Below are 12,120 nucleotides of genomic sequence, written 5' to 3'. Positions count from 1 at the left end.
ACTCAGGACTTGGTCTTGGATATGCTTATCTCATTGTCTTATTTACACTGATGACTCCCAAACGCATACTGCTACAACAGTATGTATGCGTTGTATAGCAGATCCATGTATTGAACTGCCTGCTTTGTATCTCCACTCAATGTTTCATAAGCCCCTTACATTCAGCAAGTACCAAATTAAATGCATGATCTGCCTCCATCAAGTCTGATCCTTTTTCCAGCATTCCTTATCCCAGGAAGTGGCACTACCCAGTTTCCCAAAGCAAAAAATCAAGGACTCATCTGTCACTTTCCTGTATTTCACCACTACCCACTGGCAAACAATCACCAATGCTACTCATTCTGCCTCCTAAATATCTCTCAGAACAACTCACATAATGCCATCTGCACTGACACCACACGAAAAACGCTTGTCACAACCACTTTCTGTCTGGAATATAGGAGTAGATACCTAAGTGGTCTTCACCAATATTTTCCTGCTCCTTTCCAATCACTTATCTGTGTTCAAGACTGAGTTGTGGGGGGTTTTTTCTCATTAAATTTTTGTCTTAATGGGTCTCAAAATTCTATAACAGATTTTTGGTCACATTTTCATTAAAAAGTACTGATTTTTAAAAATTAATAACTTAAAACAGCCTCACACAAAAAAACACTTATGGTCCACAAAACATTCTCCTTTCCTTCTGAAGGTTTTATGATGCACTCTTATCAATAACTAGTCTTTTACTATTAATTGGCCAATTGACACAAACAGTTTCGAGACCATTCTTCCACCACTGATTAAGACTGGACTGGCAGGTACTGGGGATAATACTCATTTAGCCTTCTGAGCTTTCTGGGCAGAGCTGGTGACCTTGTCAGCTCCAGCTGCCTTCTTGTCCACTGCTCTGATGACACCCATAGCAACCGTCTGTCTTACGTCACCAATAGTAAAATGGTCCAGAGGAGGATGACGGAAGTTCTTAACACGCACAGGCTTGCCAGGAACCATATCAACGATGGCAGCATCACCAGATTTCAAGAACTTGGAACCATCTTCCAGCTTTTTTCCATAATGAGCAAAGGTGACCACCATGCCAGGTTTAAGAACACCAGTCTCTACTCGGCCCACAAGGACAGTACCAATACCACCAATTTTATAGATATCCTGGAGAGGCAAACACAAGGGCTTTGTGGTTCCAGAAATGCAATCCAGAGCTTCAGGCAATGTGGTTCCACTGGCACTCCCATCTTTTTTTTTTTTTTTTAGTTCAATTTCTTTTTTTTTTTTTAATTTTTTATTTTTTTATAAACATATACTGTATTTTTATCCCCAGGAGTACAGGTCTATGAATTGCCAGGTTTACACACTTCACAGCACTCACCATAGCACATACCCTCCCCAATGCCCATAACCCCATCCCCCTCTCCCAACCCCCCCTCCTCCCAGTGACCCTCAGTTTGTTTTGTGAGATTAAGAGTCACTTATGGGGGGCGCCTGGGTGGCTCAGTGGGTTAAGCCACTGCCTTCGGCTCAGGTCATGATCTCAGGGTCCTGGGATCGAGTCCCGCATCGGGCTCTCTGCTCAGCAGGGAGCCTGCTTCCTTCTCTCTCTCTCTCTGCCTGCCTCTCAGTGTACTTGTAATTTCTCTCGTCAAATAAATAAATAAAATCTTTAAAAAAAAAAAAAAAGAGTCACTTATGGTTTGTCTCCCTCCTGGTCCCATCTTGTTTCATTTATTCTTCTCCTACCCCCCAACCCCCCACGTTGCATCTCAAATTCCTCATATCAGGGAGATCATATGATAGTTGTCTTTCTCCGATTGACTTATTTCACTAAGCATGATACCCTCTAGTTCTATCCACGTCGTCGCAAATGGCAAGATTTCATTTCTTTTGATAGCTGCATAGTATTCATATATATATATACCACATCTTCTTTATCCATTCATCTGTTGATGGATATCTAGGTTCTTTCCATGGTTTGGCTATTGCAGACATTGCTGCTATAAACATTCGGGTGCACGTGCCCCTTCAGATCACTGTGTTTGTATCTTTAGGGTAAATACCCAGTAATGCAATTGCTGGGTCATAGGGTAGTTCTATTTTCAACTTTTTGAGGAACTTCCATGCTGTTTTCCAGAGTGATTGCACCAACAGTGCATTCCCACCAACAGTGTAGGAAGGTTCCCCTTTCTCTGCATCCTTGCCAGCATCTGTCATTTCCTGACTTGTTAATTTTAGCCATTTTGACTGGTATGAGGTGGTTATCTCGTTGTGGTTTTGATTTGTATTTCCCTGATGCCGAGTGATGTAGGGCACTTTTTCATGTGTTTGTTGGCCATCTGAATGTCTTCTGCCCATTTCTTGATTGGATTACTTGTTCTTTGGATGTTGAGTTTGCTAAGTTCTTTATAGATTTTGGACACTAGCCCTTTATCTGATATGTCATTTGCAAATATCTTCTCCTATTCTGTCAGTTATCTTTTGGTTTTGTTAACTGTTTCCTTTGCTGTGCAAAAGCTTTTGATCTTGATGAAATCCCAATAGTTCATTTTTGCCTTTGCTTCCCTTGCCTTTGGCGATGTTCCTAGGAAGATGTTGCTGCGGCTGAGGTCGTAGAGGTTGATGCCTGTATTCTCCTCAAGGATTTTGATGGATTCTTTTCTCACATTGAGGTTCTTCATCCATTTTGAGTCTATTTTCGTGTGTGGTGTAAGGAAATGATCCAATTTCATTTTTCTGCATGGCATTCCCATCTTTAGGGTGAACTTCCGTCCTTTGAACCGAGGCATGTCGGCACTTGGCTCCAGCATATTGTTACCATTCCAACAAGAAATAGCCACAAATGCTACTATGTCGGGGTTGTAGCCAATTTTCTTAATGTAGGTGCTGACTTCCCCAACGATTTCCTCATATCTCTTCTGGCTGTAGGGTGGCTTACTGGAATCCATTTTGTTAACCAACAATTAGTTGTTTTACACCCAATGTGTAAGCTAGAAGGGCTTGCTCATGGATCTGCCCACTCTTGGAAACACCTGCTTCAAATTCACCAACAACCGGGCGCCTGGGTGGCTCAGTTGGTTGATCAACTGTCTTCAACTCAGGTCATGATTCTGGAGTCCTGGGATTGAGTACTGCATCGGGCTCCCCGCTCAGTGGGGGATCTGCTTCTCCCTCTCTAACCTTCCCCCTCTCACACTCACTCTCTCTCATTCTCTCTCTCTCAAATAAATAAATAAAATCTTCTAAAAAAAAATTTACCAACAGTAGCAGCAACAATCAGGACAGCACAGTCAACCTGAGATGTGCAGGAATCTTGTTTTTTTATAAAGTCTCTGTGTAAGACTGAGCTTTTAAAAACACAGATCATAGGACTTTTTATTGCTCTCAGAATAAAGTTCAAAATCCTTTACATGTCTGCAGGCCCCATGATCTGACTGCTGCTTGCTTCTCTGACTTCATCTCTGAGGTCAATCTGCTCCTCGCCGCTTTGTTCATCACATCACCCTGATGTTACTGCCGGGAAGTGCCATCCTCCCTCTCTCACAGGGCCTTTACACATCCTGGTCCCCCAGCCTACAGACTCCTCCGTGCTCACCTTCTTCCTGACTTTGCCTATCTCTCCCCTATCCATCATCCTTCAGGTTTTAGCTAAAGTGTCACTTCCTAGTGGGAGCCCTTCCTAACCCTGGAACTAAGTAACGAACCCTGTTAATAAGTTTCAGAGTTTTTCATACTTTTCCTTGGTAGGACTTATCATTACTACAAATAACTGTTTATGTACTTATATGTGTAATGTCTGACTTCTCCCGCTGTATGCTGCATGAGGGCAGAATGTTACCACATTCACTACAAGATCCCCAGGACCTAACAAGAGTACCTGCTACATGGCTGGCTCTCAATAAATATCAGTTAAAGGAATATATCAATGAACAAAAATATATTCCCTAGAAAAATGTACTGAAGCTAAGCCAATGTTTACAGCAAGACTCAAATCTAGAGACTGCTACAGAAGTGAACATACAACAAAGGAGAAAGACGGTTTCTAGAGAAGGCATCTGGAATGGTACTGATACCTTGGCTGAAATGGTAGCAGAAGTGGAGACGAAAGGTGAATTTCCTGCCCATGCTCTCTTTAATTCTCTAACTAGAAATACGCCATATATGTTGACCAAACAGAATGACACATGCCAAACTGAAACACTTTCTTGGTGCTTTACAGCTTCAAAATAGTAACAAGTTAATTGAACCTAGTCATAGCATCATCACTTACTATTTTAGCTCTCCTCCTTCTCCCATAAAACAAAGTGAGCTGTTCAAGGCTTAGAGGTCAATGACAAAGCTAAGAAAGTGCCAATACCTGTCTCCAATTCTAATTCTTCTGACTACTCTGCCTATGAGGTATTTTCTTAGATCACAAGCTAAATCCGAACAAAAGAAAATACTTCATCTATTCATTAATTTCACAAATTTCAAATGACACTAACATCCTTTCCTTCGTACTTCATAGAATTGAACTCCACTTTTTTGTTCAGTGGTCAACAAATTTCAATATAAGATGCAAGGTAAGTAATCTATAATTCACCTAAATAAATACATTTATAAAGCACTAAGCAGACTTCCAGGCACTCTTATTCTGGGAAAACAAGATCTTTTCTACCATGCACTAAATCTACATGTTGAAAAACTGAAGTTATGAGACAGAAAGTATAAAATAATTGTACCACTTGACAAGGATTTGTTATAAAAGACTTTAACTCTTCTCAAGGGTGAGCGAAGTTTTTGGGTGTCTAGGTGGCTCAGTTGGTTAAGCAGCTGCCTTCAACTCAGGTCATGATCTCAGAGTCCTGGGATGGAGCCCCACTCAGGCTCTGTATTCCACAATGAGTCTGCTTCTGCCTCTCCCTCTGTCCTTCTCCCCAGCTCATGCTTGTTCTCCCTCTCTCTGTCTCTTCTCTCTCTCTCTCTCAAATAAATAAAATCTTTAAAAAAAAAAAAAAAAGAGTGAGCAAAGTTTTTAAGTATTATCTAATCAATAATCAAGTAGAAACCCCATATGTGTACTTTATGATGTAGAGTGATGATTATAAAAGTTAGTATTTACAGAGATAGGAACATTCTAAAATTAGGAGCATATTATAGTTTAACCATGAGGTCCACAAATTCTACCCAAACAAAAGACACAGATGTCCTTTTGAAATATCACTATTAGCTACAGGGGGGAAAAAAACTTCCTGTTGCTTCCTCGTTCCCATAATTAGGAACTGTCTCCCATGAGTTTATAAACTACATAAATTTTTCACATATTCTCATTAAAGGACTAACTTAATGGTGTGAGTCCATATTTTTGAGTTGTTCATCTCTATTTTTACATTTGCCTGATCCCAAATAGAAATGTATTTTTTTTAAGATTTATTTATTTGAGAGAGGCAGATGGAGTGAGAGGCTCAAGCAGACTCCACACTGAGAGTGGAGCCCAACACAGTGGCTCAGTCTCATGACCCTGAGCTCATGACCTGAGCCAAAACCAAGACTTGGTTGCTTAACCAACTGTGTCCCCCAAGCAGTCCCCAAAAAAGATTTCCAATGAGATTAAGAATTGTCTCAAAAATCATAACCAAATCATAAAAAAATACATATATATATATATATATATATATATATACCGTTTGCATCTGTGGGGCACAGGCCCTGCTGACCATACATAGAAGTTCATGGACACCTCTATAACTAAGGCCGGTCATCTTCATAAGCTCCAGTGGGGAAAGACATAAAAAGTCCTAAAGAGACATAAAATGACTATTAAAACATGTATGTGCAACAAAGATACTGGAATTAAAAAGAAACTTTTAATGGACACTATCCACGTATAGATAAAGCATAATTTGTGGTAGATCACAGGTTTATATGTTTCTTATAGTATTGCCCCCTATATACCTTAACTGAAAGATATGATGCCATAAACTTACCTTCTAATCCTCCAATTTAGTTAGCATATATCAGAGGACACATCAAGTGACATCACATAGCAGCAGCCTCCAACCCAGGTATATAAGAACACTGCCCTGTGCTGGAGTTTGGGCACAGACACCAGAAAGTGCAGGTTGAAACAGATTTCTTACTAAGCTATGAGATCCTTCAGAGGAAGTATTTAATCATTGAGACAATAAAACTGACTATGGAAAAAAAACAAACAAACAAACAAAAAAACTGACTATGGAATGAAATATTAAGTCTCATACTTTTAAGAGTGTTTTCAAGTATGAACATGAGGATTATTAAATATATAAGAGGAACCAAAAACACCATTAACACACAAAGCAATTTTTTTTAAATTGTAGCATACTCTGAAAATCTGTCTTATTAAGAATTAAATCTTAGGGCGCCAGGGTGGCTCAGTGGGTTAGGCCGCTGCCTTCGGCTCAGGTCATGATCTCAGGATCCTGGGATCGAGTCCCACATCAGGCTCTCTGCTCAGCAGGGAGCCTGCTTCCCTCTCTCTCTCTCTGCCTGCCTCTCTGCCTACTGTAATCTCGCTCTGTCAAATAAATAAATAAAATCTTTAAAAAAAAAAAAAAAGAATTAAATCTTAACATAAAACCTTATTTAACCCAAGAGGGATCTGCTTCACTACTGTGCTTAAAAATGCAACATCTGGGGTGCCTGAGTGGCTCAGTGGGTTAAGTCTCTGCCTTCAGCTCCAGTCACGATCTCGGGGTCCTGGGATCAAGCCTTGTATCAGGCTCTCTGCTCAGCGGGGAGCCTGCTTCCCCCTCTTTCTCTTTCTGCCTATTGTGATCTCTCTCTCTCTCTCTCTGTTAAATAATAAATAAAATCTTTATTAAAAAAATGCAACATCTGCTCTATCCATTTCTCTCATTCAGTGATAGGAAAATTATCCTCTTGCTTGCAAGAGACATTATCCATTTTTAATACCATCTCCTCATCTAAGTCCTATTTATTACGTCACTGCAAAGTTTCTCTCAAGTGGATGAAACTTCTCTAGAATCCCAAATAAATGGCATGAGTATACTTAACAGTATGCTATAAGCATTCTCCCCTGACCCAAAATGAAAACATAGTGGAATCTGGATAAATGAAATCACATTTGAAAATACAATGTTAGTGGCCTTTTACTTTATATTATTATTTTTTTAAGATTTTATTTATTTATTTGACAGAGAGAGACACAGCATGATGTAAAGTGATGATTATAAAAGTTAGTATTACAGAGACAGGAACATTCTAAAATTAGGAGCATATTATAATTTAACCATGAGAGGGAACTCAAGCAAGGGGAGTGTGAGAGGGAGAAGTAGGCTCCCCGCGGAGCAGGGAGCCCAATGTGGGCCTCAATCCCAGGACCCTGGGATCATGACCTGAGTCGAAGGCAGACGCCCAACATCTGAGCCACCCAGGCATCCCGTAGCCTGTTATTTTTTTTTTTTTTTAAAGATTTTATTTATTTGACACAGAGAAAGAGATCACAAGTAGGCAGAGAGGCAAGCAGAGAGAGAAAGGGGGAAGCAGGCTCCCCGCTGAGCAGAGAGCCCGATGCGGGGCTTGATCCCAGGACCCTGAGACCACGACCCGAGCCGAAGGCAGAGGCTTAACCCACTGAGCCACCCAGGCACCCCCCGTAGCCTGTTATTTTAAGTTAGCCTCTGGGGAAGTACTGCCATTTATCTTTTTTTTTTTTTTTAGAAAGTTAGATTTTCATATTTCAGGCTTATTTTGGAGTTATTAACATATATCTATAATTAATTTGTACTTAAAGTTTCTCCAAGAGAAAAAGTACATAAATTTTACCTGACAGGTAACAATCTGATATCTGTTCAGACGGTCACACAGCTCTTGTGGTAATCCCACTCGTCTGAGTTTCTTGCTACCCATGCCTAAGGACCTGATGCAGATGCAGCAGGAAAAGGACCCTGAAAAGAACTGGAAAAGGGCATAATCAATATTAGATAGTCTATACAAAACACACTACAAAATAAAAAACTCTTCAAGCTTTTCCAGATGCGAAATGAAATGTATAGTACTTAAAATATTACTGATAAGATAAAGAATGGCTATAGAATCTTTCTAAAGGTCTACCAAACATCCACACAGAGAAACAAAACAACATAAAAATGTGCATCTCACACAATTCTTTGGTATTTCTTACATTAATATAAGGACACCACTTCTCATTTGTTTAGCATCTTAAGATTTTCAGTGCATTTATAAATTTTATTTGGATACGTAATTAATCCTCAAGGAGTATTTCCAAGCACTCCTTAGAAAGCCTTTACTTTCACTGCACTGTAACAACAATAAATTTACTGTGCACCTACTAGGTACCAGATACTGTTCCAGAGCTTTACATAAACTATCACGTTTAATCTTCTCAACAGCCCTATAAGAAAGTCTGATTAATTATCCAGTTTTTACATACGAGAACATCAAAGATTAGAAATGTTAGCTATTCCATTGTCATCAGAAAAAGTTAATGGTGGGTCCAAAATTTCAACTCAGGAAGTCTGACTCTAAGATGACTCTAACTCATCTTAACCATTTCACCCTACTACAAGCCCATAATCATATTTAACTTCTTTTTCTATAAGGCAGAGCGAACCTCTGATTCAAATGAGATTTTATTATTTCAGGTCTTATTTACAAACTGAAATTGTCTTTATTGTATGAGCTGCTCACATTTTCACAGGCAATTAAATTTCACTCTTGTTGTTGAATCTCACTGGGGCTAAATGAGACTCGTGAAATATTTGCCTTCAAAGAACTAGAACACAATCACTGCGATTCCTTTCATAATGCATACAAAGGAGAGGCTGTGTTATCTCACTGAGATGGCAAGATGTCCTTTGAGTAGAAAGAGAAACTCTTCATCGTGCCAGGCAATAAAGCAATATAGTTATCAGAAAAGGAGTAACAGTCTGGAACAAAATCACATAGTACTGATAATGTAGATACCAGTTTATTTCCAGTATCATGGCCCAAATTTCTACAAAACATCTAAACTCTCTGAATCACATGAACTCTCTCCCTTTCTCTCCCTCTTCTTCCTGCCTTTGTCTGTCTGTCTCTCTCTCTCTCTCTCTCTCTCACACACACACACCTCCCAAACACAAAATACATTCCTCTCATTCTCCAGTGGGAGTTTGTCAGTATTGAGTTGTTTCCCAAATAGTTTATCAAGTGATATCTGCTGTATCATTTCCTAGTGTCTTTACAGATCAGATAGTTCTGGGCAATAACACCATTTAGACCGATAAATTCAATCAAAAAGGAGAACCCAAACTTCCTGGCCTTTTACAATAACCAACTCTGCTATCTCAGTCTCATAAGGGCCACGCCCATCATCATATCCATACTGCCTCCGGTTAGTCCTTGACTATCAAAAAACAAAACAAAACAAAACAAAAACCATTCATTTGCTCCTTCTACAGATAATTCTTAATCACACACTCTGTGAGTCCTGGTGTACAAGAATCATCTAAGCATATCCCCTACCCTTTGGGAACACGTGGAAAAAGATAAAGAGATGTATACACAAATAATTACAATCGTGCAGTAAGTATTGTCATTGATTTTTAAATGTGCTATGGAAGCTGACAGAAGAAGCACCAAACTGGTCTGCAAGGGTCAGGTCAGTACCACCCTCCTGCCAGAAGTAGCTACCTGAAAATTTGCTCCAATCCTGTCACTGTCCACCTTTAAAACTACCCATGAGGGGCGACTGGGTGGCTCAGTGGGTTGAAGCCTCTGCCTTCCGCTCAGGTCATGATCCCAGGGTTCTGGGATCAAGTCCCACACCCGGCTCTCTGCTCAGCAGGGAGCCTGCTTTCTCCTCTCTCTCTCTCTGCCTGCCTCTCAGCCTACTTGTGATCTCTGTCTGTCAAATAAATAAATAAAATATTTAAAAAAAAAAAAACAACTACCCATGAGACCATTAGACCCTGGGATAAATTCCACACTTCTTAAGATCGCATAAAGACCCTTCATCAACTGGTCTCTCACTTCCCTCTCATTCATGTATCTGATTGTAAGGGCCAGATCCTCGCTTTCCTGGCAGCTACTTCATCTCCTGGTGTCTGTGCTTCTTCATCTGTGAAACAAAGGTAATTCGAATATCTACCTCATAAGAATGTAGTGGAAGGTTAAGGGATTTGGTGCCTGACACCCAGAGCTATCAATCCAGGCAGCAAAACATCATTTGCCGCCTCACTTATCGGCTCTCCAGCCACGAGAGATTGGTAGGTTGCACAAAAGTCAGTTAGCCCTGACTCCTTGTCTTTCCTCCACAAAGCCTGCCCCCAACTCACTCTCTTCCTCTCCAATGTTCTCATCATATTTTGTACATATTTGTTGGATAATCCTATTAACGTATTATTACAGCTTGCGTGCTTGTTTCTTCCACCAGACTTAAATTCCTGCTCTGTGTACGTGCGTTGCCTGCACCTATTAACAGGAGTGAGGGAAGCAATTCCATCCTGAAGGCTGAAACCCTCCCTCCCAACAAAGTAAAAATCCTCACGTAAGATGTTCAATGAAAACTGTTACGTGATGCTAATAGCTCATATTTATTGAGCCCTTATTACGTGCCAAGTACTGTTCCAAGAGCTTCGGTCTGATGTTTTCCCTCACTTTTCAGACTAAGGATACTGAGGTATTGAGTTGAAAAATTTGTGTAAAGTCTATCGGCGGGCAAATGGTTGAGTCCGCATTCCAAACCAGAGACCGAACTCCTCGCTTTTAACTACATCTTCTTCAACACCACCAGAAGGCGAGCAGACCCTAAACTTCGCTTAATGATGGACTCCCCTGCCGAGACCCCAAACAGCATTAAGAGGCGAAAATGTCACCCGAATTCCCTAAAAATAACTTTTGCCAACAAGGAGCAGTTTCCCAGCATCTCCCACAAAAGAAAGCCAGAAGCCCCCAGATCAGCGGCGGGGTTCCTGTTAAGATACCTATAGGCCTAGGGGGAGTGTACTGGACCAAAGAGAGATTCACCCCTACCCCGAAATCAGCAACACAGAGAGGGGCCCAGAGAAGGAGCAGAAAATATTGAGCGCACCCCATTTCCCCACAAACGCCCCCCCGCATGAAACTTTTCAGTACCGGGTCTGTAGCATCCAACTTTCAAAGTTTCCCCACCCCTCACAGTTCCCCGCGGAAAGCGCCGCAAAGCAACAACGCAAATGCTGACTGGGTCATCGCTCTGGCGAAATATCCAATCAGAGGTAGGAAGAGAGCCCCAGGTTGGCTCCCCTGCTTGCTGGGAATTGTAGTTCTCACGACAATCAATCAATGAGTTCCAGTCCGTTTCTCGTTACACTGGTTATCAACCTTGCTTGGAATTGTCTATTTTCTTTGTTTTGTCACTACATTTATAAAATGTGTAATGGACCAGAGAGACATGTTAGTTTTCAAGGAAAAAGAACCCATCTAGCCTAGAAGAGGTTTTGAAAGAGAGCTTGGGTTTGTTTGGGTTTGCTTTTTTCTTTTCTTTTCTTTTTAAGATTTTATTTATTTGAGGGGTACCTGGGTGGCTCAGTGGGTTAAAGCCTCTGCCTTCAGCTCACGTCATGATCCCAGGGTCCTGGGGTTGAGCCCCACATCCGGCTCTGGAGCCTGGTTCCCCCTCTCTGCCTGCCTCTCTGCCTACATGTGATCTCTGTCAAATCAGAGATTTATTTGAGAGAGAACGTGCATATAAGCCAGAAGAGGGGCAGAGGGAGAGGGAGAAGCAGACTCCCCACTGAGCCTTACTGGGGCTTCATCCCAGGACTCTGGATCATGACCTGAGCAGAAAGCAGAAGCTTAACTGGGGTAGCCACCCAGGTGCACCTGCTTTGCTATTTTCACCACACTTTGGTGGTGAAATAGTTTGGGAAATTCTGTGTGAAATTGCTTAAACTGAAAACACTTAATGGAGAAACATGAGTTTGTAGTTTAAGAAGACCATAAGAAACCAGACAAGTTTCTGTGTAAAAGCAGCTGTGATAAAGAAGCTTAGTAAACTGTTGCTTTAATACTCAGTTTCAGATTGCAGTATTATATTTGAAAAAAAGCTTTTGCTCATTCTTTGGTCTCATCTCTCAGTGCACACTTTGTCTTATAATTTAAACTATTGTA

At 40.9% G+C, this 12,120-nt stretch overlaps 1 protein-coding gene across 6 annotated transcripts in view; it reads right to left on the bottom strand.

Moving 5' to 3' along the window:
* The window catches only part of RAD51B (RAD51 paralog B), a 678,552-nt gene extending 667,365 nt beyond the window's left edge, over positions 1–11,187 (bottom strand). For all 6 annotated transcript variants that reach the window (XM_032344579.1, XM_032344581.1, XM_032344578.1 and 3 more), the window contains exons 1-3: positions 11,104–11,187; positions 7,792–7,923; positions 5,649–5,762 (exon numbers count right to left, since the gene is read on the bottom strand). In XM_032344579.1, coding sequence (XP_032200470.1) covers positions 5,649–5,762; positions 7,792–7,875 — 198 coding nt within the window. In that variant the 5' untranslated portion in view covers positions 7,876–7,923; positions 11,104–11,187. The remainder of the gene's footprint in view (positions 1–5,648; positions 5,763–7,791; positions 7,924–11,103) is intronic.
* Positions 11,188–12,120: the final 933 nt, after the last annotated feature.

Source organism: Mustela erminea, chromosome 5 (assembly GCF_009829155.1).
Source record: "Mustela erminea isolate mMusErm1 chromosome 5, mMusErm1.Pri, whole genome shotgun sequence".
Taxonomy (NCBI): Eukaryota; Metazoa; Chordata; class Mammalia; order Carnivora; family Mustelidae; genus Mustela; species Mustela erminea.
Note: the sequence above shows the minus strand (reverse complement) of the source record. Positions and strands in the feature narration are given on the sequence as shown.